Source organism: Camelus ferus, chromosome 16, assembly GCF_009834535.1.
Source record: "Camelus ferus isolate YT-003-E chromosome 16, BCGSAC_Cfer_1.0, whole genome shotgun sequence".
Lineage (NCBI taxonomy): Eukaryota > Metazoa > Chordata > Mammalia > Artiodactyla > Camelidae > Camelus > Camelus ferus.
This window is the reverse complement of record NC_045711.1, coordinates 20469987-20497938: the sequence shown is the minus strand read 5'-3', so window position 1 is coordinate 20497938 and position 27952 is coordinate 20469987. Positions and strand designations below refer to the sequence as shown.

The 27952-nt window shown below is 63.8% G+C and overlaps 1 protein-coding gene across 2 annotated transcripts; it reads left to right on the top strand.

Moving 5' to 3' along the window:
- The first annotated feature begins 348 nt into the window (after positions 1 to 348).
- ASPSCR1 (ASPSCR1 tether for SLC2A4, UBX domain containing) lies at positions 349 to 27538 on the top strand. 2 transcript variants are annotated; one of them, XM_032456504.1, is made up of 16 exons: positions 349 to 511; positions 1369 to 1424; positions 4008 to 4122; positions 5722 to 5822; positions 11866 to 11923; positions 12901 to 12974; positions 13336 to 13759; positions 21622 to 21761; positions 21970 to 22051; positions 22362 to 22428; positions 23048 to 23110; positions 23590 to 23642; positions 26726 to 26777; positions 27026 to 27095; positions 27170 to 27329; positions 27437 to 27538. In XM_032456504.1, the coding sequence occupies exons 1-16, from the start codon at positions 410 to 412 to the stop codon at positions 27515 to 27517; spliced, it is 1698 nt and encodes a 565-aa protein (XP_032312395.1). In that variant the 5' UTR covers positions 349 to 409; the 3' UTR covers positions 27518 to 27538. The 2 variants fall into 2 exon arrangements, with proteins under 2 accessions (XP_032312395.1, XP_032312396.1); XM_032456505.1 differs by having other exon boundaries at positions 351 to 511; positions 27170 to 27354.
- The last annotated feature ends 414 nt before the right edge of the window (positions 27539 to 27952 follow it).

Here is a 27952-nt window from a genome sequence, read left to right as displayed (position 1 = left end):
CGGCCTTCACACCACCCCACAGGGCTGGCAGCCAACCACTCCGCAGAGGTGCGGGGCCTCACTCCACCCCTCTGGACCACAGCGGGTAGGAAGGGGGACAGCGGGGCCAGGACGGGCCGGCAGGGACAGGGAGCCCAGGACTCGGCGCGCTCATGTCCCGCACGGCCGGTCGGGACCCAGGGCCACATGCCCGGCTGGGGAGACCGCGCCCGGCGGGTGTCGGACTCCGGCTCCCCCGCCCTGCGAAGGCACCGGGGGCGTGGCCGGGCAGGGGGCGTGGCCGGGCAGGGAGGGCCCGGAAGCGTGCGCTGGCCCCGCCCAGTCCCCGCCCCGCGGCCGCGTGGCTGTGCGTCTGGCTGTTGCAGATAAAGTTGTTTGACGCCGGGCCGGTGGGTCACGTGAACGGAAGATGGCGGCCCCGGCAGGCGGCGGGGGCTCCGCGGTGTCGGTGCTGGCTCCGAACGGGCGGCGGCACACCGTGAAGGTGACGCCGAGCACCGTGCTGCTGCAGGTGCGGCCGCGGGCGGGCGGCGGGCGGGGACTGGGCGGCGGGGACGCGGCGCGGGCCGCTCCTGCGGTTGCTCCGGGGGCCTGCGGGGCGGGGCCGGGCGGACCTGTGGGGCGGGGCCTGCGGCAGCCAACGAGCGGCCTCCTGGCTCGGCGGGTCCGCCCACTTCCGCGCCGGGCGCGGGGCTCCGGGTCGCTGCGGGTAGGGGGCAGGCGTGCCGCCCCAAGAGGCTGGCGGGGGTCGCGCTCCCTGCCACCGCCACCCGATTCCGCGGCCCGCTGAGCCAGCCTCCAGGGGCGCCCTCCCGCCCGGGGCGCTGTGGCCGGGTGTGCTGAGTCACTCGCTGCACTGCACCCGGCAGCTGGCCTACGTCATTGAAAATGCTCATTGGGCCCAGCTGTGTAGGGGACGGTGCGCACACTAGGTGGGGCGGGGGTGCTGAGCCGATGTAGAATAGCTCAGTGCGTGCAGAGCCCGGAAGGGGGGAGGTCCTGCCCAGGAGGGCTCTCCAGGGCCCACTGGGACTGGGTTTCTGAGAATGGGGAGGGGACCTCCTGGGGTGTGTGGGAAGATAGTCTGTGGCCTTGGGACCGGCTGTGGAGGGTCCCGCCGAGCTGGGATGACAAGACAGGTCCATGAGGACCTGCGTGAGCAGGATTTGCAGGGGAGGCGTGTGAAGCTTTTGGGTGGATAGTCAGTCACGTGGCTTGTACTAGGCTTTGTCCGGCAGAGCCAACCAGCTTTCCAGGAGGTGGACTCTGTGCCCTCAGCTACTTCAGTGCCACTTGACTGCGCCACCGCACTGGTCGGGGGAGGTGACCAGGCTAGACCAGTGGCTCATGCCCTCATCTCACCCATAGGTCCTGGAGGACACGTGCCGGCGGCAGGACTTCAACCCCAACGAATATGACCTGAAGTGAGTGTGCTCTGGGTGGCTACAGGGTCCAAGTCCATCCGCTCCTCCCCCAGGGTCCCGCTGGGGCTTAAACCAACACAAGTTTTTTCTCTCACCATCTGGAGCCCAGAAGCCCCTCACAAAGGTGTTGGCAGGGCCACACTCCCTCCAGAGTTCAGGGGCAGGACCATGTCTTGTCCCTTCCAACTTCTGGGGGCCCAGGCCTCCCTGGGCTTATGGTCACCTCCTTCCTGTCTCTGCCTCCCTGCTCCCTGTGTATTGTGTTTCTCCTCTTCCGTCCTTTGTAGGGACATTTGTCTTTGGATTTAAGGCCTACCAGATAATCCAGGATGACCTCACCTCGAGATCCTTTATCACATTTGCAAAGGCCTTGTTTCCAAATGAAGTCACGTTCGTGAGTCCTGGGGGCTAGGATGTGGATGTATGTTTTTGGGGGCCACTATTCCACCCACTGCCAGTGGGTTTTCGAGCATTAGGTTGTGTAAGTTCCTGGTGGGGCTCTGAGGGCAAGAGGCCGTGGTCACAGAAATGGGAAGAAACTTGCAAACTGTAGGTGGTTCTGATGGCCTTACAGCCCCTGGAGTTGTAGTTTAGCAGTATGTCCTTCAAGGTGTGGCTGTCCTCCCAAGGTAGGAGGGCCTACTCTGTTAGGCCCGCCCGTGCTGCCTCTTGTGTGGGGCTCTCCAGAGTGGGGTTCTGAGTGAACATGCCCTCACGTCATCCAGGATCCCTGCCTTATGGCTAGCCACTGAGAATCCCAGGGCCATGTTGGGCCGTCCCCCTGGGGCCCTGTCACAGAGCCGCACACCCTCTCTGCTTTCCCTGAATCTACCTGAGGCCTCTGCATGGTGTCTGGCGGGAGCTAGTCGGAATGTTGAGTCTCTTTCACACACATATCAGTTTTTCTCCTATCTCCGTTTTATCCACTGACCGTGTAATTTGTTTAAAAAGCCATGGCCACTGCTGAGGAAGGCAGTCCCTCGCACATGTGTGTGTGCGCTGGTGCACGAGACCCCTTCCCGTCGCCTCTAGAGCTTCCCAGCCCACTGCCGTCAGGGTCTCCTTAGGTCTGCTGTTCTGTCTTGCACTCAGCGTTGAAGTTGTTGAAGATGGGTATCAAAGTTGTTCGTTTCCCAGGTCTTCCAGACGCCCCAGGCTTCGCGAACTGTTCTGCTCAGAAAACCGGTGTTTGCACAGGCACCTTGGCATTCATGCAGTCCAGTGACCACTTTGTGTGTGTTCAGATCTCACATTCTCTCGCCAGCACTGTAGTTTTTTCCCTAAACTTCAGTAAAAATAGAGCTCAGAGCCTGACTTTTGCGAGGTGTGAAAAATTTCTTTTATTCACTCTCCTGGTGATTCATTCTGGCCACTGTCTGTCTCCTCCAAAGTCAAGGCCGCACGGCAGTAGTGTCTTCTGCTGTGGGCGCGAGCTTTTCTCAGACTCAAGTGATGTGAGGGTTAACAGTGGTGGTTCTCGTTCCTGTAGGGTTCCTGGGAGCTAAGGGGGTCGTGAGGAAAGGGCCCAGGGTCAGGCAGGCTCTAGCTGCCTGGCCGCCACCCTCCCTGCCCACGGGTGTGAGTCTGGGTCCGGGTCTCCGAGGCCCCCACGCTCTCCTCTCTTTCCTCTTTCCCAAGGAGGTGTCGGACTCCTTGTCTGTCCACAGACGAGATGTGATCTGAGCTGGACATTAGGAGCTGCACATGGTCCCAGCGCTGCCTTTGGGTGGCCAGGGCCACCTGTCGGCACTTCTCATCTAAGTTTCCTGTTTGTGACACGTGCTGACCATGATCCTGGCCTCACTTCCCAGGAGGGCAAGCTGCCAATAGAGACAGCAGGTGTCTTGAGGTCCCTGGATTCTCCACCCGCCCTCTTCTCCTGGCCTTGGTTATTCCCCTTCCTGACTCACCAGTTCACTTTGCTCCCCCCACTTCCTCCCAGGATACTGTCCCGCCGTGGACCCGGGAGCTCTGTGCGTGAGGATCAGAAGAGGCTGCAGGCCTGTGTGGGCCTCTTCCTCATTCACTGGAAGCTCAAAGCTGCCAGGTCCCCACGCAGCAGCTGATACCTGCGGGACAGGGACACAGAGACTGATGGGCTGCTCCAGGCTGGGAGCCCCTGGCTTTGCGAGTCTCGGCTGCCATGAGGGCCTGGCTCTTCGCAGGGACTTCAGACCGGCTCATTTCATGTGTGGTTCTCTGGCACCTTTGCCATCTGTCACTGGTCTTTGGGGACCGGTTACAGGGAGAGTGACCACTGTGGCTGGACTGCTTCAACCACGGGGCATTGCTCTATTAGGAATTTTCTGGGTCTGTCTTCGGGCTGGTCACTGCTCCCCAGGGTGGGGGAGCAGGCCCTCGGCTTGCCCAGGGGTGACCTGCCCGTGTTCCTTCCATTCTTGCTTGAGCTGTCAGCACTCACTCTCTTTCCTTCCAGAGACCCTGTGCTGGGGTTGGGGACCTGCTGTTTCTGCGCGCCGGCCCTCACTCTGCCTGTTCCCTGCTCCTGGCTGGGCTGCATGGGGACTGGACAGGGGCGTGTTCGGGTCCGCAGGCAGCCCAAGGCTCTGGTCTGTTTTTCAGGTTTCAGAGAAATGTGCTTGACCTCTCTCTCCAGTGGAGATTTGCCAACCTGCCTAATAACGCCAAGCTGGAGATGGTGCCCATCTCCCGGAGCCGCGAGGGGCCCGAGACCATGGTAGGTGGCGCTCAGGCGGGGGCCGGCCATACTGCTTCTCCCGGCTCCCTCGTTCAGGCTGGACTGCAGGGTGCTCAGCAGGCCCAGCAGATGGGCAGGGGCATGCCTGCTGCCGGAAGAGGGCCCTGCAAGCCAGGCACCCATCCTCAGGGGGAGGCTGCCTTCTATCGGTCAAGCTGGGGCCACTTTTCTGCTTTGAAAACTGATGATTGGAGATGAGATTTTTCATTCCTTACGCTGAATGTTTTTGGAGTGGTGGGGTGATTAATTGTGCTGTGTCTGTCTCACCGTGCTGGCAGCATTCACCATGTGACCTGGTGTCTCTGGTCATAAAACCATCAAGAATCTTAGATCCCGCAGGGCTCTGTGCGTTGTCCAGCACAGCCTCAGTTGTGGGACGGGGAAACAGCTGGCACAGGCCTCTGTGGACAGGTTTTGGCTAGACCGCAGCCCGAGTCTTCCAACTGCAGCCCACTGCCTTCTACCAAATCAATAACTTTTAGGTCCCAGAGATTTAGTGAGTGACGGTTGGGTCACTGTGGATGGAGACCGTAATCACAGTGTTAGCTGCCCTCTTGTGCCTACGTGAGTCCTTTACACGCAAAGCCATGTGTTCTCCCAACACGGCAGGGAAGTGGTTTTCCTCCCTGTCCAGAGACAAGGAGTCTGGGGCCCAGGGGCAATGTCTGCTCTCCAGAGCGCGCTGGGAGTCGGCGGGGGCTGAGCCTAGTACCCCTCTTTTTCCATTGCAGCTGTGGTTCTCAGCCTTTCATGTAGAAGGAACCCTGACTTCCCTTGGGGATTCCTTGGGGTGTGATTAGGAAACCCCCTCGCACTTTCCCACGAGCAGTTCCTCCTTTGTTTATTACTGGGATTTCACATAAATAGTTGTGCCCCTGAAGAAGAGTCCCTGGGCCAGAAAGGCAGGAGCAGCTACAACCTAGAAAATCAATTGCTGGGCCGGGGTCAGAGGGGCTGGGCTGGGGCAGGTGGGCGGGGGCCTGTGGGCGCGGTCATGGGCGAGGCCGTGGCCCGTGGGTGGGGCGGGCGGGACCATGGCCTGTGGGCGGGGGCCGTGGGCTGGGTGGGGCCGTGGCCGGTGGGGTGGGGCAAGCAGGCGGGGCCATGGGTGGGATGGGGTGGTGGGCGGGGTCAAGGCGGGGCCTTGGCCGGTGGGGTGGGGCAGGCCGAGCTCCTGCTCTGCGTCTGTCTCACTTGGCAGAGAGACAGGAGAGCACTTACCCCCTTTTGGGTTATAGACTCGTGTCTTAATTTAGGGAGACAATGGTTAAAGATGGACTTATAAAGCAGCGTCGTCATTTGTGAGAAGAATTCAGCGAACACAGCATGTTAGTTGTCTGTCATGTAACGAATTACTCCAAAACTTGGCCCCTTGAGACACAACAGCAAACAGACGTTTGCAGGTTTGGCAGAGCGTGTGCAGAGGAGTGGCACGTACCCTGGTGTTGGCTCCCACGTGCCCGTGAGACCCCCAGAGCCCCGGAGGTGGGGCATGCCCTCCGCCGGCCCCATGAGGATCAGACCCAGCCCAGCGGGACCCGCTGCTCTCCCTAACTGGGTTCCGCGTCTCCCCCGCAGGTGCGCATAGCTCTGCAGCTGGATGATGGCTCCAGGTTGCAAGATACTTTCTGTTCAGGCCAGACGCTCTGGGAGCTTCTCAGCCATTTTGCACAGACCAGGTAAGTGTCAGAGGGTAGGTTCCAGGCTCTGCCACCTTCTGTGGCAGGGATGCAGCCACGATCAGCGGGACTGGTCTCGACCACAAGCCCGAGCTGTGCCTGCGCCGGAGGCTGTGCCACTGGGGCTTTATGGCCCTGGTAAGAGAACTGGTGTGGGGAGACGGGCCGTTGTTCATCAGCTGTACCAGCAGGTGCTGGTTGCCAGTGGCCTGTCTTTCTTGCTGGGTTTCCTGTGTGACAGCTGGTCATAGTTCTCCTGGACGAGCTTGTCAGCTTCTATCTGGTGATTAGTGGTTTAAACTTTGCTCCTCAATGTGTCAAAATGGTAGTCTTTCAAGTTTTGGTTTTTCACTGTGGGACAAAAGTATGTCTGCTTTTGAAGATCTTTGCCAACAGTGTGGAAGGGACTGTGGGAGAGTGCACTGGTTGCTGTGTGGCCGTGGGCAAGTTGCTTGCCCTCTCTGGGCCTCCGAAGGGTGATGTGAAGATGAGATGACTTAATGTGTCTCAAGTGCTGATATCAGGGCCTGGCCCATGGTTTGTCTCTGCGGAAGAGGGGGCGCTGGGTAGGGCCCCCGGTGACGGGGCCTCACTGTAGGAAAGCCTGCTCTGGTCTGATTGATCTGATCGTGGCGCCCACAGCCAGATTCCTGCTCCCTGGCCCGCACCGCCTGGATGGGCTCCTCTGCCCACCTTATGTGCTGGTGTCCCCTCTTGCCCAGTTCTTTCTGTGATAAGACGCAGGGGTCCCTCCTTGCTCCTACGACCCTGCAGCCAGCCTCTGCCCTACCCGGCCACTCTCCTGAGAGAACTCTCCGCCCCCACTCAGGTGACCCCACCTGGTGCCACTGAGATGAGTACACAGGCCGCCACGTCCCTGTGCTGTCCTCGGCACCTGCCGTTAGCTGGGTGGTCGGGCTGCTGGTGCCCTTATTTTCAGCAGAGGGAATGGAGACCCAGAGGAGAATGGGGCTCCTCGGAGCCCAGGGCCTGGGATGCCAGCACTGGCCTTCTTAGCTGTTGTGCTGCTGAAACAGTGGGGTCTCTGCCTCTGTTTCTCCTTCATTCTTTCGCTTATTCAGCACGGGCCGGGCTGGGTCTAAAGCAGGGAGCTAGGGGCTGGTCTCCCAGAAGTGACAGGCAGGTATACAGAGCAGTCAGATTTCACAGAGAAGGCAAAACGCCGTGAGAGGTGGGGGGAGGTCTTGGAGGAGCCAGATGCACCAGGCTCAGGGAAGGAGCCACCTGGGTCAAGGGGCAGCAAGTGCAAAGGCCTGGGGGCAGCAATGAGGAGTGGGAGGAACACTTGGAACCCAGCGTGTGATTCTTCTCCATCCCAGAAAGCTTCTAAAATGACCTCAGGGGACTGTGCAGAGATACAGCCTGGAAGACGGGCAGAGTGGGCACGGAGCTGAGGCAGTGATGGCACAGGACGTGGTGGGGAGCCAGGGCAGGTGCTCGATGAGATGGAGTCCTGGATCCCCTCCCACTCCATGCTGCTGGTGCCAGAGGTGGATCCCTGGGCAGGGTAGGCTCTCTGGACTGGGGGTGCCTGCATGGCTGGGGCTGTGAGCCCTGTCCTGAGAACAGGGGGTCAGGTGAGCCTGAGCCCCCCCCCCATGTGGCTCCCGGCACACCGGCAGCTCCCGATGGTGGGCCTGGGTGGCTCCCCAGGTCCCCACCCAGAAAATGACAGGCAGCTGCACTGCGGCCAGGGCCCCAGGTGTAAACGAGAGCCACAGCCAAGTGTGCCCAGATGTCTGAGCAAGACGACTGCTGTGAGAGGCCAGCACAGACAGCCAGGAAGAGACGGCCACTGTTGGGATGGGTGGTGGCGTTTGGTCCTGTTCTCCCAGGAGGGAGAAGCTGTTGGAACTGCGGCTGGGTGCCGTGGAAAGGGAATGCTCAGTGACAAGAAAGGGTGCTTGGGACGTAAAGGAGAGCCGCAGTGGGAGGTGCAGTGGTCAGCCCCGGCCACCTGTGACGAGGCGCTGCGGGGCTGCTCGTGTGCCCAAGGGTCAGCCGGCCTGGCTGATCTGCAGCGGTGGCAGACGCGTGAGGGCATGTGGGGCCATGAGACACTTGGACCCGGGGCGCAGGGTCCCTGCCGTCTTGGCTGAGGTGCCTCCTGGGGAGCAGCTGCAGAGCCAAGCGGCCCACCACTTGGAGGGAGGCCGGAGGAAGGGGAGCCGGAAGGCCAGGACGTGGCTCCTGCTGCTGCGTCTCTGGAAAGAGAACAGAGAGACACAAGAGGAAACGGGAGACGGTAAACAGTCCCGGAACTGAAGGTGTGTGTTTCCAGGGTGACGGCCTCCTGCGCCTGGATCAGTGGGACGCCTCTGGAGCTCAGCTTGAGGGCTGATTCCACAGGCCTCAGGCTCCCTGTGGCCCCACCAGCAAGGTGGCCGAGCGGTGCCTTCAGCATGCTGCAGGAAATTGACCTGTTCTAGAATTCTCTGTTTTGCCAGATTATTGAGGGGTGAGGGTGGAACAAAGCCATCTTTGGACTCGGAAGGTCGTGTGTGTACCGCATGTACCCTCCAAGTTAGCTGCTGGGACTGCTCCGTCGCAGGGCAGGTGGGCGGATCCACCCGGGAGGAGCAGACGTGGGGCGCGGGGAGCGGAGGGGGCCCCTCGGGGCAGCAGACATTGGACACAGGTGCCTCTGGGGCCTTCTGCTCAGGCTGTTCCCACCAAAATGAGGAGTGACCCAGGGCAGCAAGGCCGGTGGTTCCTCAGCTGCCAGCACAGGGGAGCCCGGGTCACCCTGTTGTCATGATGGCCGAAGTTCCCCTGGCTCTCAGGCCATCGGCCAGGCGGTCGAGGGCCTGCCTCTGGGGAGGGCACCAAGGTGCTGGGAACACTGGTTCACACGAGCCTCTCAGGACTGGCTGACTTGGTAAGCTGGCCTTAAGATGTAAGGAATAGAACGGGTTGGGGGTGGTGGGGCAGTGGCAGAAGAACAGGGTGACGACAGGAGGAGGTAGGCCCTGGGGGTGATCACGTGGGGGGGGTGTCCTCCACCCTCTCTTCTGCTGTGACTCCATCTTGTCTTCCTGGACACTCCCGCGGCCTTGTTTCCTGTTATGTGTGCTGCATGCCCACCGATGCCAGGCAGCTGGTCATTTCTCTGCTGTCACTCGGTGAGCGGCTGGAGGTCTGTGCCCCACTCTAGATGCGGCATTGCTGGACCACAGACCAGGACTTGCCTGGGCGTCATCTCCAGGAGCACGGATCCAGGCCTTTTCTTGGAAGCTGGTGTTTGAAGTAGGGTTCAGGTGAGCCAGGGTGGGTGGCGTCTTCGGCCCCCACGTTGTGGCCAGATACCGGATGAGCTGGTGAGGCTGTGCTGCGGCCGAGCAGGAGTGCAGTCAGCCGCCCACCACTGCGGGGCCCTGCCAACGTGGGGCGGCCCCCTGACACCCGGGGACTGGCAGCTCTGGGAATCCCAAGTCTTGGGGTCCCCACAGTGGGATGGGCAGGAAGCTGGTTTTTCTCACGGGAAGCTTTCAGGAGGAGGCAAGTGTCCAAGAGCTGCTGGTGTGCCGGGCATGGCCGGGAGCCGTAGTGGGTGAGCACAGGTCCACTCTTGGTCAGGCGGCGGCTCCTTTGCCTGGGGATCAGGGTGGATGGTGCCCGGCTCTGACCCCAGCGTCTGGAGCAACTAATTGTCCAGTGTTCGGGCCACGTGGGCCACATGTGCAGGACACAGAGGTGATTCAGAGTGTTCTGGCAGCCACAGCAAAGGAAAGTGAAAGCAGGTGCAGTTAATTTCAGGAATACAGTTAACTCCTCCCGGCATGTCCCAGGTATCGCCCTCTGTACACGCGGTCAGCGGGGGAGGAGGTGTTCTATGTTGTTGTTGGTAGGAGCTCTCACACTTGGAGCTGGCCTCCCCTGTGCCGGCTCTGGGCATGCTTCAGGCCCACGTGGGCCAGTACCCGCCGTAGATAACTCTGGCCTCGAGTGGGCTGGCCAGTCTCACCTCTGCTTCTTGGGCATCTCTGCAGGGAAGGCTCCAGGTGCCACCGCCAGGCTAGATTCTCCCCGAAGCCCATTGCCCTCTGCTCCCAGCCTGGTGTCATGGCCAAGCCCACGGGTCACGGCCCAAGCCCATGAGGTGGCCTCTCCGCGGGGGTGAAGAACACAGCAACCACAGCCCCCGCCCCACCCGGCCCCTGGCCGGGCCACAGGCACAGGTTTGCTGGCCTTAGGGGGAACGAGACCCCACCAGTCCCCCCCCCCCCCGGCACCGTCTTCCAGGCCAAATGGCGCCCCGTGGCTCTGCCCAGGCGGGGGTGTGGGGGCAGGTCCAGGGTCCAGGGGTCCCGGGAGCCCCGCTGAGTTCCCTTGGAGACCCGCGGACCTTCAGCAAGACCTGCTGGGGGAGGGGCGGCTCTCCTCCCTCACTCCCTGGAACGCCCAGGTCCCTGTTCTCGCGCGCGGATGGGAGAGGCTGCTAATCGGCCGGGAAGGTCTGGAAGCGATCGCGGCCACTCCTCCCCTCGGCGTGTTTACAGGCCTCTCCTCAGATCCCACACTCGGGAACCTGATCCCCCTGGAGGAGCCGACATCAAAGCCGCGGCTGTTTGATGTCCAAGGCCTCTGAGGGCGGCAGGCAAGCAGGCCTTCCCGGGCGCTGCCGCGCGCTATCCCTGTTTATGATCTGTGGTCCCCGTGTCACCATCGGGTGCCCTGGGCAGGGATCTCTGGGGAGGACTCCTGGCTGGAGACCCTGAGAGCAGAGGGGACCCCGCTTGTCCCGTGACGGGTGGTCGGCCCGCTTTCTGAGCCCAGGTGTTTGTCTCTGTCGCCCTTGGGAGAAAGGGGACCCCCACGCCTCCCCACCTCCTTCCCCCTCCTGGCCCTGCGATCCTGTTTGCTGGAGTGCACCTCCCTCGCTCCGCCTCTGTCTTGGCCTCAGGACGAAGAGCGCGGGCCCGGCTGGGGTCGTCTCCCTGGCGCCTCGGAGTCTCGTGTTTTCTTGAGGCTGGGGGTTGCTGGGGCTTGGTGGGCCAGTTCCCCGGCCCTTTGGGTCACGACATGGCCCCGCCGCGTGTGCAGGGCCACACCTACCATGGCTGCACTGCGTTGCTCGTTGTCCTGGTTGAGGGCCGGAAGCCTTCCCCGGGGAGCAGCTTCTTGGTAAAGGACAGTCTTGGGGAGAGCGAGCTCCTCCAGGGGCCCCTGCAGCAGGCTCTGGGCTGTGTGTCCTCGCCCAGGGGAACACTCAGAAGCAAAAACTGAAAGTGAATGAGAGAGGTGGCGAAAGGAGCTGAGCCCACACGGAGAGTGCGGTCACCAGTGTTTGGAGCGTCCGTGTGTGTTCACAGCCAGCCACTTTCTCCCTGTCCCGGCGGGGTGTGTCCGTGTGAGCCCTGGGGCCTGGGGCGTCAATCTGGGGGCCAGTTCTGTAGTTCTGTGTCAGGAGATGTAGTACTCAACTTTACTTGGTTGTCACAGGCCTGCTGTCAGGCATTTAACCATCCTGAGTCAGGGCTCGGCCACGCGGTGCCCTGTAACCTCGAGGGCCAGCGCAGGTCAGTGCGCGGTGGGGATGGCTGTCCCGTGGGTGTGGGTGACATTGTGTGCCCGCTCACCCGCATCCTCAGGCCTGTCCACCTGTCCTTCTCGGTGCCCTTCCCTCCCATCTTAGGCTCTGGTTTACAGGGGAGGACGTTGGTGGCTGTGTCCACCCCTCCGCTGCCCCATTTGTCTTGGTGTCACCCCCAAGCCCTCCTCAGAGTCCACATAGTGGGTTCGTGCCAAGTGCTACTGGTGCTTCTCAGGGTCCCTGGGAGGTTTTCACTGCCAACCCCAAGCACAGCTGACAGTGACCCGAGGCTTGTGCCCCTGCTCCGTGTCCTTCCTGTGCTCTGGGCCTGGAGGCAGGTGGGAGACACCCCCAGGCCACTTGCTGATGGCCAGCCACGGGGGCAGTCGGGGTGGGCAGTTTTCCACGGTGACTGGCTGGGTACTGTCCGGAGGCCCCCGTGCCCCCCGGCAGCAGCCACCTGTGGCGCTTTCTCTTCTGTCCTTGCAGGGAGCGTCTGGAGCAGCCGTGTGAGGCCAGCCCAGTCTGCGTGTACATGAGGGGTGAGGTAGGTGAGCTGCCGGCCCGCTCGCCCGGCCCGCGCCCCGCCGCCCACTCCCTGTCTCCACGCAGGCCCAGCCCCACTTTCCAGTTGGAAAATTCACTCCCTCAGACCTGCCTTCAAAGCAGCGACAGGGAGACTTGGGCTCTGAAAGCGTGATGTGTTTCATGGAAAAAAGGCACGACGCCGGCTCCACTGGAACCGACCGCGGGCCGCCCGGGCTGCTCCCAAACCTCCCTCAGAGCCCTGTTTGTTTTCTCAGCTTCTCTTAAAGCCCAGGAGTTACAAAAGTGGTTTCATTTTAATAAATATTTGCTTTGCTCTGTGTTTTGATCTTTTTCAAAACGGAGTGCGGCGTGGTGCAGGCTTGGCCTGGCACTGAGGCCCTGCTGTCCCCGCCTGCCCGCCCGTGACGGGGGACCCTCCTGGCGCTTGGTCCCCTGGCTCACAGGGGCTTTTTGTTTTGACCCTGGCCAAGCGCCCTCTCCTGGCCCTGGGTGGCCGCCATCCCCGAGGGCCCCGCGATGTGGACGAGACACGCCCACTTCTTTATCCCAGTTGGAGATTCCTGACCGGGGGCTGAGAGGGACAGGGGTTTCAGGGCTGTGAGTGGGAGGCGTCTGGGGCACGAGCCCTCCCTCCGCCGGAGGAGACAGACCACCGTGCCTCCGGCATCTGGGCCTGGATTGGGGCCATCGTGGTCAGTCCCAGCGCTCAGAGGGCTGGTGCGCGGTCCAGATGTGGCTCACCTGGCCCGAGCTCTGCCTGCCAAGCCCTCACATGGGGTGGGGTGGGGGGACCGATGCGGGCCAGCTGACAAACACGTGGGTGTAGATTAGGGTGCAGGGGCTGGACCCATGCCTTTGGGGGACCCTGCGGTACCCATGACACAGTGCCCGGGTGGAGGCAGGTGGTGCGTGGTGGGCTTGGCAGGTGGAGGGCGCTTAGGGAGGGGTCAGCGGGATGTCCTTCCCTCCCAACAGGTGACTGGCAGGGCTGCCCTGCAGAGCACAACACTGCAGTCGCTGGGCATCACCGGGGGCAGTGCCATCATCAGGTGGGGGCGTCTGAGTCTGGTTTGGTAAAGAGAGCTGGGGTCTCTGAGGACAGGGAACAGCAAACATGGGAACGCCCAGCTGCCCTGCCCAGTGGCTTCTCCCGCCAGCAGCCTGGGAGGCTGGGCGCCGTGGGGCGCGGTGTGTCCGGTCAGGAGTCTGCTGGCTGCAGGGTGGACAGGGCTGCGTGGGGGCCCCGTATGTGCTCCTGTCCCCAGGAGCGGTGGACGGGATGGGGCCGTGGGGAGTCGAGCATCCACGGGACTGGATTCGGTGTGGCTGTCACCAGAGGGCACAACGCCGGAGTCCGGGGGCAGGGGCTGAGTGTGGAGTTTCACTTGCTCTCCGGGCCTCCCCCTGCAGGTTTGCCATGAAGCGATGTGACTCTGCCGGCAAGCAGGAGCCTGGGCCCTCCTGGAGCAAAAGCCCGGGAAGCCTGACGCCATCCACGGCGGCCGAGCCGGCCGCCAGCGGCCCTCGGCTTCCTTTGAACTCAGCGGGGCTCAGCCGGGGTGATGTGAGCCGTCAGGACGAGACAGCCAGCCTGGGGGCCGGCCTCGCAGACGCTCAGACAGAGCAGATCCTGAAGGAGCCCTCGCCTGCCCCTTTTGTTCCTTTCTCGGGTGGAGGACAGCGGCTGGGGGGCCCCTCCGGGTCTGCGAGGCCTCTGACGTCATCTTCAGCCAAATTGCCAAAGTCCTTCTCCAGCCCTGCGGGCCCCTCCAAGCCGAAGAAGTCGAGGCCTGGCCAGGAGCCCCAGCTGGAGCCGGAGCCGGAGCCGGAGCCGGTAAGGGCGTGCTGGGTGCCGGGGTCCTTTCTCTGTGTCCTGACCTCCGGCCGGTCAGCCTGGGGTACAGCAGGGTTGCCGGGAGCGTTGTCATTGTCTCCAGGGAGTGCTCTTGGGGTTTTGTTCGGTCTGAGATCAGCTTCGTTGAGTCATCGTTTTAGAAATACAGGTGGGTAGGTTTTGGCAAACCTGTGTGTCCCCATAGCCACGTCACAGCCGGAGAACCCGCCTCCTGGCACTGCCACTTTCTGCCTGGCTGCTGGTTTTGGCTGGCTTTTGACGTGAAGGAGGTTTGGCCTTGACTGTCCCACACACGCTTACCCCTGAGCCGGGCATCCCCCCAGCTCCCCTGCTGTCTGTGCCACCAGCCCGTGGGCGTGTGGGGCGCTCCCTGAACAGGCGGGAGAGGGCAAGTTTGCTCACCCTTCACAGGCGTTGTGGGTGGGGCCTTGGGCGTCTCCGGCAGGGACTGGGGCGTGGGAGCGCCTGGCCACCCTGAGCCGCAGCTGGGAGGAGGGCTGCAGCTCTCCCTGAGCTGGGATGAACTGGCCTGGGCCCTGGGCTGCCGCTTTGACGTCTTCCCTGTGTGGTTAGCTCTGTTGAGGTGGAACTTACTGTGTAGACACCACCACCAGTGCAGTGTTGGGCAGGTTTTGCCAGCAGCACGTTGTCTTCGATGCTGAGTCTGTCCTTGAGTGCCTCGGGCTCCAGCCGTCCCTGTCCCACCCCCTCCCCCACAGTGATGCCCACCCCTGTCCACTGCTCTGACCCCAACAGACATGAGCGGTGGAAGGCGTCCTGCAATTTGGGTCACACTGAGCAGGCAGTGACGGGTCAGAGAGTGGCCCCTCGAGCAAGGGCCCCCCCCCCAGGTGGGCGACACTTCTGCAGGTGGCTCTTGGCATCGCACCAGTGTCTTCCACCCCTCCATCTGATGGTGCCGGTCTGGTGGGTCAGGCTGCCCTGACCAGTTGCAGCCCTGTCGGAGCATCTAAGCTAGGGGACAGGCCTGAGCCCCTGTGGGGTCAGTTTTCCAGCTGGATGCTGGTGCAGGACCTTCTTCAGTAGGGCTGTCACAAGTCATACGACTGAGCTTCCACTGCCTTCTGGGGTCCCTCCATGTGACCGCTCACTGCACAGTGCTCACAGACCCTGCTGCCAGTAGAGGTATGTGGATTCCCCAGCTCTGGGCTGCCCACCTCCTGGGCTCGGCCCCTGAGGAGGCGCTGGGGGCTGGAAGGCTGTGGGCTTGTTGCTTCACTGGTTCCGGCAGTGCTTGGCTTCACTTGGAGTCTCTGCAAATCATGTCAGTTTTGTTTTTTGTCTTGATGCTCCTCCTTCTCTCAAGTGTTTTCTTGTCATGTCGCAGTGGCTGGGCCTCTGGTGTCTGTTGACTGGCAGCCAGTTCAGTGGGCTTCCCTGCTTGACCTTGACCGTGACGTTGGAGGCAGTAGTTTGCCTGAAGGATGATGTGTGCTGTGGAAAAGCCTTTATCAAGTCAGGAGTTCCTATTCTTAGTGTCCTGAGAATTTTTCTTTATCGTAAGCGGGCTATAAAGCTTTATGAGCTGTTTTTTCCACATCGAGATGACCCCATGTGTTCTTCCTCCTTCAGTTTGATTGTGTGGTGAGGTCCTGGGTCAGTTACCCCCATAAAGCCATCCTTGCCTTCCGGGTATCCATCCCGTTTCAGTGACGGTGTTAGCAACACTGCTGGTTGTGGTTAACTAACGTTTTAGTTCTGGAGCTCGCCGCCTGCATCCTGTCTCCTCTGGGGCCCCCTCCTCACTCTTGCCTCCAGGTCACACCCCTGGGGATGGGGGAGGGTTGGGCACCTGTGCCTGCAGGGCCTAGTTGAGGGGGGGGCTCGGCCGTGGGACAGAGCCTGGACCCCTGCCAAGGGGCAGGCGCGGGGACCACTCCTGTTCCCTGAGCCCCCCTTTGTGTGTTCTTGCTGAATGGACAGGGGAGGGGTGGGGGACCCAGGCAGTCCCCCTGACAGGCGTGCATCCTGGGGAGGTGGCAGTGGTAGTGCTCTGGCCCTCTGGGGACCCAGTAGCTTCTACGCTGGTGTTTGGACCCCATTAGAAACAGCATGAAGTCCCCTGTCTCACAGCCTGGACCCTGAGATCAGCCATCAGAAGCGAACACTTGTGGTTGGGGCCTGACTCCCACCGGACCTGCTCTCTCTGGAGGCCCCAGCGTTTGGGGGCCAGAAATCTGGTGCCAGGGCTGGCTGTCACTTTCTCCCACCCTGAAGGCTGCAGGTCTCTGTGTCTCTTGGGAACCTGCTGGTGTCTGGGGGGCTGGTGCTGGCCCGGGACGTGGTTACTGTCCAGGGGCAGGGTCCCAGTGCCTCCCCGAGCACTGACCCCAGGGGCTCCAAGAAGGAGGGGTCCTGGGGACAGTCCGCCTGGCCGCCAGCAGTGCGTGTCTTTGATCTGGGAGCCCCAGCAGCTGGTTGATTGTGGAGCGTCCCCCGCCCGCCTGCCTCACGCCTCCTGTCACTGACAGCCGCACACCCGGGGGCCCGGCCAGCCACATGGTGTCTGCTTTGTGTCCCCTTAAGTCCTGGGGGAGGGGAGAAGGGAACAAAACAGAACTTTTGGGGGAACTTCAAAGGTACACTTTGGTAATCAAAAAGAGTTTCCAAGTTCCCCATTAGTGTTTTGCCTGTGTGTGGTTTTGGATTTGAATAGAGAGTCAGAAGAGACAGGATAAAATGCAGGCAGGTCCTCGGCTGAGGCCCGGGATGGTTTACAGACCCGGGCGGCTACCGCCTTTGATCTCAGAACGTTAATTATTAGAAGGTAGTTTTACTGGCCGTCAGAGCCGGGTGCGGGGAGAGGCTGGGCTGCCCAGCGGCCCCTGGCCTGTCCTTTGAAGTCCTCCTGCTGGCCCCGGAGGCCACCCCGCAGCCCTTTGTGCTGCCGGTGTGATCCCAGCAGGCGTCCCCCCACGCAGCTGGCACAGGGGTCTGTGATCAAAGGCCCCGACCCCCTGGGCAGGGCGGGCGCTGACAGCGGTCACCCTCCCCCGACTGCCCCTCACCTTCCAGGGGGTGGTCTCGTCCGCTGGAGACGCGGCCCCAGGGTCTCGCCCGGCACTTTGCACCCCGCCTCAGGCAGGTGTCAGCCTTGCCTCCTGCTCCCTGCTTTACTTACGGGCAGGTTTAGAACACAGGGCTGGGAGGAGCCTGGCTAGAGCCTGGGGTGCCTGTCTGTGACGTGCCTTTCAAGAGCACCCCCGCTGTCCCCCATGTGTGGCCCCAGGTCATGGTGCGGGCCTGGCCCTGCCCTGTGGGTGGATGCCCCCCAGGCGCCGGTGGCGGCCCAAGGGCCCAACTGTCCTGAGAAGAACAGTGTTGGCCTCAACTGGAATGCCCGCCGAGGTTTGCTGGCAGACAGGTCCTTGGCTTTGAAGGTCCCGGCCAAGTCTTGAGGCAGTTTTTGAAGCCCGGTGACAGGCAGGTTCCCCTCCAGCTGTCTCTGTCCTGCCGGGTCTCAGTCACGATGACTCGGGGAGAGATGGGTGTCGAGCCTGCGAGCCATAGTGGACGGTGGGTGCGTGGGCACCCGGGACCCCCTGGTTTGCATTACCCGGTCCAGATCAGCGCACAGGGCTCCCTGTTGGGATTGCTCCTGGCCCTTTGGTCCACTGTGTGCATCCACCCCCTGCGGCTCACGGACCTGAGTGCCCAGCTTCCCTGGGCTCCCTGGGGGCAGCTGCCAGGCTTGCGGGTGAGGAGAGCCTCCCCCACCGTGCCCTGCGCCTGCTTCTTCAGTCCTTTGGGGGTTTGTGGACCTTGTGCCCGGACATGTGCACCTGGCCACACCAGGTGCCTGGGAGCAGCCCCGCTTCAGACGGTACCCGCGTGCCACCCTGGCCCAGCCTTTCCAGGTCCGGAAAGCTCTCCCCTCGTTTCTTCTGCTCGAGGAGGGGAGGGCCCGGGGGTGGACACCAGCCCAGGGCGGGCGGGCGGGCCAGGCGCTCGGGTTCAGGGTGCAGGGCTGTCCGGTCAGTCAGCCTCGTGCTGGCTCGGCGCTCCTTCCAGAGGGCGGCTGGCTCTGGGAGTGACAGAGGTTTGGCCCGCGTCCCTGGAGTAGTGATTCATTTAAGCTCCAAGCCTCAAGGGAAGAGGCTTTATGTTCCCTGTTACCAAAAACCATTGTCAGAGGAGAGTCTGGGCTGAGAGGGAGGTCTGTGGGCCAGCGGGAGGGAGACAAGCGCCCTCACGAGGCAGCTGGAAGATCTGGCGTTGAGGTCACCTCCGCATATTTTTCACATTTTTTCTCCGTGTGTCATCATGTCCTGGAAAATTACCGTCAAGAAGATGAAACCGCAGCGGCAGGGAGGCCGCTTCTGACATGAGGGGACCCCATGTGCCCAAGTGGGTCCCCGCTGGAGCACGTCCTCTGGCTGTCCCCCCCCGGGCCTGGCCCTGGCCATGCCTGGAGCCACACTGACCTCCGTAGGGCAGAGGGCGGGCAGTGCGTCACAGCTCCCTCCCCGCGGTCTCCCTTGAAGGGTCTTCCTGGTGCGGCGGGGCTCCTCTGAGGCATCAGTCACCAGGTCCCCACCTATCAGCGGCCCTGGGCCTCTGGACGCCCCCCGCAGAGGGTGCCCCTGTCCCTCCCAAGAGCCCTCTGGGCCCTTCGCGGGTGTCAGCCCAGCAGACAGTCTGACCCATCCCAGTCTGTCTGGTTTTCTGGGTGTCCTCTTTGTAAGACCCTCGCGGGAAGCTGGCACCTGGGAATCTTTGCCAGGGTCGTGTGCTTGCGGGATAGAGCCCCTGCCAGGCTTCTCGCCAGAGGGGTCCGGTCCCTTGTGGCCCCCCGCTCGGAGCCTGCAGACCAGCCCCTCCTCCCTGCAGGATGGCATCCAGGCCTGTTCCCCCTCGTTGAACACGGTCACTTAGACGCCTCTCCGTGGGCTCAGACCCCGGCTCCGGCTGCATCCTCACTATTCTGCCCCTTCTCTCGCTGACAGCAGCATCTGGGCCACTGGGGGAGGGACGACTCCTCTGACTTTGCTGGGGTAAAGGATTGGGCGGGAAGACAGAGCTGGAGCTGTGTCTCTGGAATGGACAGCGCTCAGGAGCCCAGCCTTGAGCCAGTGAGGAGGGAAACCCAGGCGTTTGCTGGAATGTCCCAGGCCTGGTGATGTCGAGTTCTTGGTGGGGGCGCGTCCTCCATGTGGCTCCCTGGACACCTCTGGAAGAGCAGACCTGGAGATGCGGGCTGTGAAGGCCAGCCGCTCCACAAGCGTCCCTGGGCACCAGCTGGGACGTTCCTCCTGGAGCCCCGTCCTGGGCCCCAGGACTGGCCTCGGCCAGCACACAGGAGCCCACGCCCCATGGTGAGGGCACCGAGGCGTGGTGTTGGTGAGAGGAGAGACGTGAATGACTGTTGCCGCCATGTGGGTGTTTCTTTCTTAGTGATGTGTCATCCTAGATCTCTGTTCTCCGTTGACAAGCATCTCTGTAAACCCGCTTAGGATGGGAGCCATGCGTGATAACTGCCCGCGACCAGGGGAAGCGGGTGAGGCAATAGCGAATGGGGGCCAGGTGGCTGGCCAGGCGTCGGAAGTGAGCAGGGCCTGGGCTCGGCCTCCCCCGGCACAGCGTCTGCCCCACTCGCCCCCACGCGGAGCTGCAGGCCCACCCCTCTTCTCTCTGCAGGGAAACGTCTCTGTTACGCAGGCCACGTGGAGGCGTGTGAAGCCCCGTGGCTTCTCCCTTTGACAGCTGGGTGACCGTCCTACCGGCCCAGCCACAGATGGCCATCTGTTCTCGTGGGACAGGGCCTGCCCAGGGCCGGACATGGTGGCAGCTCTAGGACTTGGGTGGTCTGGGCCCTGGTGGGCAGCAGAGGCTGCTCGGAACCCCGGCTTCTCTGCCCAGAAGCGGGGAGGCCCCTGGGGTGCAGGGCGGTGCAGGTGAGTGTGTGAGACTGCTTCTCGAGGCAGCCCCTTCAGCTCCCGGCTCCTCTGGAGCAGAGCAGCGGCCTGGAGGAGGGGTGGGATCGAGGTTGGAGCCAACACAGAGAGAGATTTTTGTCAGTTTATTTTCTGATGGGAAGTCAGTGGTCCCTGAACAGCTTGAAGCTAACGGCTGTTGTCACCTGTGCTGGAAGGGGCCTCGGGGAGCGGACCGTGGGCTGGGGGTTGTGGGCAGTGCTAGCGGCCTGCAGTCCCCCCGGTCACCACCGGCTGTGCACTGCAGCACTGGGACGACGAGGAGGCCGGAGTGGCCTTCTTCTCTCAGGGACGGGCTTTACTGGCCGTGTCTGGATGGTCAGGCTCAGCTTCGTGCCATGGAGCGCATGTCACCTGAGTGCTGGGTTCTCCAGGGGGCTCGTGTGCCCGGGACTGCCGGGGTGGGATGGGGACAGGGCGGCCCCAGAGCCCGCGCCTTGGCCTGTGGGCTTTGTGCCCCAGGGCCCGGGGCCTGGCACTCGTGGGCACGGCAGTGCCCTGCTCGGCACACCCGCGTCCTCCCTCGTCCTCCCCGAGGAGCCCAAGCGAGCACTCAGCCCCTCTGGAATGCAGGCGCCGTGGCTGTGGGGGGCAGCCTGGCGCCTGGCATCTTGTTATAAAAAGCTCTGGTGTGGACTGCCTGCGGGCTGCAGGAGGATTGTGGCTCTGAGGGGGCAGCCCCCAAGGGCCTCTGTCAGCCACCTTCGGGCCCTGCTGCGCGGGCCTCAGCCACCCCTTCCAGGCCACCCTTCCCCAGTGCCCTGAGACCAGAGAGGTGTCCTGGCGAGAGCCCGCCTCCCTCCATCGTGAGGTGTGGCGCAGCTGGTGGCCTGGACGGTGTGGCTGGGGGAGTGGCCCCAGGGACACCTGGCAGGTGCACTGAGGGAGTGAGCCCCTGACTGCTGGGCAGCTTTTGCCCTCGACCAGCATGGGAGCCCTTTAGAACAGGTGGGGCTGCGTCCAGGCTGAGGAAGGGATGGTCAGAGAAGCCTGCTGAGCCGTCCCTGGGTGTCGAGAGGCGGGAGGCGGGATTTCCTTGCCGAGGCCGGGACGGGGCAGTGAGCAGAAGGCACCATGGCCTCACCCCAGAAAGCTCATGGACATTTTGTGGAGGGAGGACTGCCAGCCCTGCTGGACGCCTTGATCAGGCCTGGTCTCCCCGTGGTCGCGCGGGAGACACTCGCTGCAATTAGCCCCCCAGAGGCCCTGCAGGCCTGGCAAGCCTGCCTTGTAATTTCCATCCCCGTTGCTGCCAATTAGGAGGGACGCTGTCCCTTCCTGTGTCCCCAGGGTGGTCAGAGGGTGGGGCCAGCCTGCTCCCCCAGGGAGGGGGTGGGTCAGCCTCACCATGGGGCCAGCGGCTAGCAGGGTTCTGCCAAACCTCTAATTTGGGGGCTGTTGCTTCCCCGCCCCTCCCATGGAGCCCCTGACGTGGCCTTGACCAGGGTGCTACTCCCCAAGTTTGTCCCCTGCTTTGGGGGACCCTGATAGCGGGCAGCCCCCGGGGGCTCATGGGGGCTTCCCTCAGAGACAGGAAGTGAGCAGAGGTGCTGCCAAGGGAGGCTGGCCCTGCCGAGCTGCCGCCCACCCACTGCCCAGTACCCCAGCCACGAGGGTGTCACGAGGTACCTGCTGGCCCAGCCTAGCCGAGACCCCAGGACCACATGCCTTGCTGGTGGGTGAAGGTCTCAGCATTGGTGTGGCTGGACGGGCAGGCTCGGTTATCCCACATCCCACCCTGGAGACCTGGCCCTGGCCCTGGGCCCATAGATGGGGCCAGCCGTGGCCTGGGCTCAGCCTGGGTCTGCATCAGCACCCCAGTCCCGTGGAGTAAGGGCCTGGGCCCGTCCTGGGCACCTGTGTCAGCCGAGCCCTCCGCCTGCCCAGCCAGTGGACCGAGACCCCGTGGTGTGCCACCCCGACCTGGAAGTGCTGCTCCAGGCCTGGCCCTCGGAGCTGCCTGACGAGTTCTTCGAGGTGACCGTGGACGACGTCAGGAGACGCTTGGCCCAGCTCAAGAGCGAGCGGTGGGTGTGCCTTGGCCCCTCCGGAGGCTCCCTGCTGCCCAAGTCTGGGTCCCCAACACCCACGCCCTGGCAGCTCTGGGGAGGGGCGGGGCCCGGGCAGGGGCTCCCACCTGGCCCTGCGTGCTGGAACGGCTCTCAAAGTCCAGCTGGTGTGGGGCCTCCGCTGTGCCCGCACAGGCCTGGGCCTTCACCCCGCCCCTCCCCTCAGGAAGCGCCTGGAAGAAGCCCCCTTGGTGACCAGGGCCTTCAGGGAGGCTCAGATGAAGGAGAAGCTGCAGCGCTACCCCAAGGTACGCGGGGGGCGGGTCTGCGCGTGGCTCGGCTCCAGCGCCTCCTGCGGCTCCCGCTGCCCGAGCGCCGCTGGCCGCGGTCCCCTGCCTCAGCTGAGGGCTGCACACTCACGGTTCCTGAAGAACAGTCAGCCCCACCTTAAGTTGAAAAACATGGGTTCTTGGCTTGTCTTCCTGTGCAGCTCGTGGCCGGGGCAGCCGAGGTGAGGGGGTGGCTGGCCCAGTGTGGGTTGGGGGGCCCCTCGTGGTGGGCCCACCTGTGCAGCCGGGCTCTGGCTGGCCTGCTGACAAGCCGCCTGTCCCGGCCCAGGTGGTCCTGAGGGTCCTGTTTCCTGACCGCCATATCCTGCAGGGCTGCTTCCGCCCCAGCGAGACCGGTGAGCGCCCGGGAAGGTGGGGACCCTGTGAGCCCCTCCCGGCTCGTTCCCTCTGGGCTGTGGGACTGTGGCTGCTCGGCCGTCGGGCTCCGGGGCTGGCTGCTTTCAGGTCCCTGTTGTCTCTGTGGGGCAGGCAGCAGGCGCAGGCCGGCTGGGCGGCGACTGTGGGCCTGTGCCTCCGTGAACCCGCCTGCCCGGGGCGTGGGTGGGAGGGGGGCGCCCAGAGAGGGTGGGCCCACGGCTCCCCACACCCAGCAGTGGTTTCTTGGCCTGGCGCGGCAGCGATGCCACCGTTCTGAGCGGGGTACCTGGTGACCTGGACCCAAGACTGCAGGGGCAGCAGGCAGGCCCTCGAGGTCCCTGGGGGGGCCTTCCTGGGGCAGAGCTCAGGCCCTGGTGGTGGGCAGGGAGAGGGGCAAAGGGAGGGATGTCCCGCTGGCCTGGCTGCTGGGGGCGCCGGGCGGGAACATGCTTGGATTCAGCCTGAGGGGGCATCAGGGTCTATGCCTCCAGGGTCAGACTGCTGGGCCTGTAGGGGATGGGGGTCTGTGCAGAGGGGCCTGGCCCTGGAGCTGGTCTGAATTTGGGGTCCCCACTCACTCTGTGCTTCCTCCTTCAGTGGGGGACTTGCGGGACTTCGTGAGGAGCCACCTGGGTGACCCCGAGCTGCCGTTCCACCTGTGTGAGCGTGTCTCTGGGCCCTCCTGCTCAGCAGCCCCCACCCCTCCCAGCCCAGGCTCAAAGCAGCCTTTCCCAAGAAGCAGCGTCACCGGGCACGCGGGTCCCATGCTGGGGACCCAGGGTCGGGGAGGGAGGTTGGCCTCTCTGCCCCCTGAGTCGTACCTAGACCCTCTCTCCCACTCTCCCGCAGGTGGGTGTCTGGGTGGTGAGGGGTCACACCACAGGACTGCACGGGGCACAGTGCGGGCAGGGTTCCCCCGCAGGTGGGTCTGCCCCAGGCCCTCTCCCCAGCCTGTCGCTGGGTTTTTGCTGCCACAGACAGTTGGGCAGGGTGCTGTGGGCTGATGGGGCTCTTCAGAAACCCCTCCCCTGAGGCCATGGGTCCCAGGCCTCCTCACTCTCAGGTCTGTCTTCCCTGGGGGTGGGGGCAGGGGCAGGGGGCTTCCTGACACAGACAACTGTCCACCTGTCTGTCCGTAGTCATTGCTCCTCCGAAAACCATCCTGGACGACCACATGCTGACCTTGTTTCAGGTACTGGCCGCCTGCTGGGCTTGGGGCGCTGCTGGGGCTGATGCTTGAGGGGCAGCCACCCAGGAGTGGGAGAAGGCCCTTTAGAGGGGGCACTGCAGGGAGCAGGGCACCTCTCAAGTCGGTTTTGGGGTGGTTTGGGGGCTTTCCAGCCTTCTTTGCTATTCCTGTCCTGGCAAGGATGGGCCTGCCTGGCTGGCTGCTGGCGCCCACAGCCAGGACTGCCTCTGGGGTCTGGGTGAGAAGGGACTGGCACATGAGGCGGCCAGGGGAGCCCCTGAAGGGTCAAGGGTCAGAGGCCTCACTGCAGGTGGCCGGCTGCCCAGGAGGGCCCTGGTATGCCAGCTGCTGGGCAGGTTTGGCTCCAGGCTGGAGGGGACGCTGCCAGGCCTGCTGCCCTGCCCCGCCTTTCCTCCCGGACCCGCAGCCTCTGTGGGGAATGCCAAGCCGGCCCTCCCCACTGGCTGGAGGCCCCGAGTGCTCCGGGGTGCGGAGCGTTGATCCGGTGCCCTGCTGGGCTGCTGTCCAGAGCTGAAGGAATGTGCTGTCCCTTCACCCCGGGAGAGCAGCGGGGGGGGGCCTCCCCAGCCCTCTGGCCTAATGGTTTCCTCTTCAGAGTCTCTTCAGATATTTTAATTAGTAACAGAGGCTGGTCTTTGTTAAGTGACCGGTGGCCCTGCAGAGGTTGAGTTGGGGCGAGGGGGTCTGCTTCCCCAGGGCAGCCACCGTGATGGGGGGTGGGGCCAGACCAGCAGAGAGGCTGGAAGCCCACCTAGGAAAGGAGTCTAGGTCGGCGGGGGCAAGGTGCCCCCCAACCCCTGTTCCCCTCCCAGCCCCCTTCTGCAGTGCCCAGGAGCCCCAGAGGCACTGGGCCTCTTTCCTCTGTCCCCGTCCGCCCGCCTCGCTCTCCCTCGCTGGCCAGCCTGTTGATAAACATTGAATTTGGAAGATGCTTTGGGATGGAGGGGACCAGCGTTCGGGCCCCGCTCCGATTAGGAACCCTGGGGCGCTGCCTGTCCCGCCCACTCGGCCTGATTCCTGGTGACACTCTGCCCCCTGCTACCAGCAGCCGTCTCCTTTCATCCGTCAGCTCGCTCTGGAGCCGGGGGCCCTCCGCGCAGGGTGGTGTCCCTGCCTGCCTGTGATCAGAGAGCTGGCAGGGCCCGGGGAAGGAAGCCTTCCTCCCTCCTGCGGGTGAGCAGGCGCGGCGCGGAAGCCGCCCGCTTTCATGTCCCTGGCAGGGCTGCTCTCTGGCTGCTGGCTGCCCCAGGGTCCAGTCCTGCACTCCAGAAAGTGACAGCTCACGGTGGGTGTGGGGGACGGCAGCCCAGCTGCCCTTCTTGGCCGCTGGATTGGAAGAGTAACCATTTGCTGGGCGAGGCGGAGGGTGAGGCCGAGGACAGGAGGACGCCATCTGTGGATGCAGAGGTCCCCAGCGCCCGTGTCCAGCCTCCTTCCCAAGCCTGAGCCCCCTTAGTGCTGGTGCTGCCGCAAGCCTCAAGGGCCTCGCTTCACCCACTGCCTGGCCCAGGGCCCCAGCGTCACCCTTGGCGGTCCACCGCAACCTGTGGCGGCCTCGTCAGCCTGAGCAGAGGGGTAGACCCTCCCTCCTGGTAATCATGGTGGTCTTCTGTGCTGTTTACTCCCTTGTTTTCTGCCGGGAACCCTGAGGCGCAAGCTGGCGGGCAGGGGGCTTCTGGCAGGTGCTGAGGGGGAACAGGGAGTCTGGGTTCAAGAGGAGCTGCCCAGAGGGGCCCTTCAAGGCTTCAGGCTCTGCGGCCCTGAGACAGCCCTGCTGGCTGGGTCTGGGTGAGGTCCTGTGAGATGGGGATGTGGCACCATGAGGGTGGCCCCATTGCCCGGTGGGTTGGCTGAGCCAGGGTCTGGCCTTGCTGGCCACCCGGGGAAATCTGGGCCTTTGTCCTCCCTGTGTCCCTTCCTGCTCCCCAGCCACTGCCCTGCTGCAGTGCCTCCAGGGCCTGAGGGCAGCCCCTGCCCCAGACTTGGATCCTGAGCATCACAGTGGGGCCTTCAGAACATTCACTGGTCTTGGAAGCTTCCTCTTGCTGATGCCCCGGCCTGACTCCAAGCGCTGGGAGCTGAGGGCACAGAGGACGAAGTCAGCGGACAGCGGCAGCCCTTCTGCAGAGGACGGGGCTTGCAGCCACGGTCTTCCTCGGGTGCAGGGGCAGGATCGGAGGGAGGTTACGACCCTGGGGGCTCTGGGGTCCTCCCTGCAGTCCTGAGTCTGCACCACAGTCCTGCCCCTGGCCTGGGAGGCCTCTAGGGGGTCAGGGGTCGTGTGATGTGTCCTTGTCCCACACCTGTACAGGTGCCACCACTCCCACGGGTGGGATCTCAGGAGGGGCGCTGTTCCCAGGCCCCCAGAAGGGGTGTGGGGACCCAGCGCAGGGGGGAGCTTCAGGCTGGCTGACCCTGGCTCTTCCTCACCAGGCAAGACCTGGTGCCGAGTCAGGGAACCCACATGTGGGCTCTTGGGTCTAGGGGGTGGACCAGGCTGGCATCTCTTGGCCTGGGACTCCAAGAACCCCCACTGCCCCATGCCAGGGCCAGTTGAGGGTCCCCCCAGGGCGCTCCTGTCCCTGTGGAGGCCCCCCTCTGCCTGCCACCCTCTCTGTTCTTTGGGCAACGCAGGTGAGGGAGTGGGGGGGCAGCGGAGGAGTTCTGTGAGCGCCTGCATCTTCTCTGATCTCTGACCTCTTGGCTTCCTGCTGAGGCTGGGGGCTTCCAGGCCTAGCTCCCGCGTTCAGAGTATTAACTGTTCACCCCTGAAAGCAGGCAGGAAGGAGGAGCGGGAGTTAAAATGCCAGAGCACACGGACCACGAGTGCTTCCTGTTCAGTAGGGGCTGGCCCCGGCAGGTCCCTGTGGTCCAGTGCCACCGCCTGGATCGCACAGTGGTTGGTGCCCGAGAAGGGACAGGCGAAGCTGGGCCTCGGGCTGTTCGGTGGGCAGGGCCTGGCGGGTGCAGTGCCCATGAGGCCACCCGTGGAGCGGGTGCAGCCCTCTCTGCCGCCTGCCCGCTGTGCCCGCCTGGTCCCTGAGCCCCCTCCGTGCCCCCCGCAGGCTGACCTCTTCCCTGCTGCCCTCGTGCACTTCGGACCCGAGGAGCCGACAGGTGGGTGGGGCCCCTTGCTCTGCCCGCCACCGCCGGCCAGCCCTGGGCCGCACGTTGTAGCTCGTCAGATGCCCCAGAGCAGCGGCCTTTGGGTCTGGGAGGGAGACCTCTGGCCCCGACAGCCCCGTACCCTACTCCCTGGGGGCTTCAGGGTGGGACAGTCACTTGTCCGGGCCATGCCTCCTCCTGGAACCGAGCCGCAGGGAGGTGAGTGGGGCCAGCTCCTCAGTGGCCTGAGCCTTCTGCAGGCACCTACCTGGAACCCAGGCTGCTGGAACACACCATCTCCCCGTCTGCAGCTGACGCGCTGGTGGCCAGGTGAGTGCCCAGAGGAGTCGGGAGAACCCACTGCCGCAGTCCCCACCATCTTATGCCAGCACCTTTGCCCTCAGGTGCATGTCCAGGACAGCCGGGACCCCGCCGCCACCACCGCCACCGCCAGCCTCCGACCCTGTGCCCTCGGAGTCAGAGCCGACTGCTGAGGAAGGGGCTGTGGAGCCCCCCGAGCCCGGCCCCCGGATGGCCCAGCCTGCGAGGAGGGGTCTGGGCAAGGTGCCCAAGTGGCTAAAGCTGCCAGGTCCCGTGGGGGCGGCTGGGCGGGGAGAGGCTGCTGGGCGGGAGCCCGGAGCCCGAGGTCACCCTGTGCGTTTGCACTGCAGCCGGCAAGAGGTGAGCGCCGCCGGCCCAGAGGTGCCCAGTCTGCCTGCCACAGGACCCCTGCCCACCCTGAGCGGGAATAAAGTTGCGAGCTTCTCTCGAGACCCTTCTGTCTTCCTTCCCTGGAGAGGGCTCTTTCATTCTCCGCCCTGCTCCCACCTCCCAGCCACGGGCCTCCAGCCGACCCTCGGACTGGATGGGCCACATCCTGGCCGGGCCGGGCCCTGGGCCTCCTCGCTAGGGCCTTGGTCTCTTAATGGGCACAAGTGTTCTCCGTGAACCTTAGTTTTTACCTAACTGACGTCATTAATTACGCTCTGAGAACTCAGGAGAAGGACCTCCAGGCATGGCCTGCCTTGGCTGTGCCGCAGGCGGCAGGAGCTGGGAGGCTGCAGCCCCCACCCAGCAGGGCGGGGCTGGCCTGGGGTTTCCCGATGCCCCGCCCGCCCCACATCTGAGTGCACTTCAAAGTGTCCGTGGGGCACAGGCTCTGGCACTGGTCGCCAGCCTCTCCCCTC

Excerpts from the sequence above, each read along its gene's own strand:
- ASPSCR1 (XM_032456504.1), top strand. The coding sequence starts at position 410 with ATGGCGGCCCCGGCAGGCGGCGGGGGCTCCGCGGTGTCGGTGCTGGCT. Across the intron at positions 5,823-11,865 it reads AGCCATTTTGCACAGACCAG|GGAGCGTCTGGAGCAGCCGT; the intron begins GTAAGTGTCAGA and ends CTGTCCTTGCAG. Across the intron at positions 27,096-27,169 it reads GCTGACGCGCTGGTGGCCAG|GTGCATGTCCAGGACAGCCG; the intron begins GTGAGTGCCCAG and ends CTTTGCCCTCAG.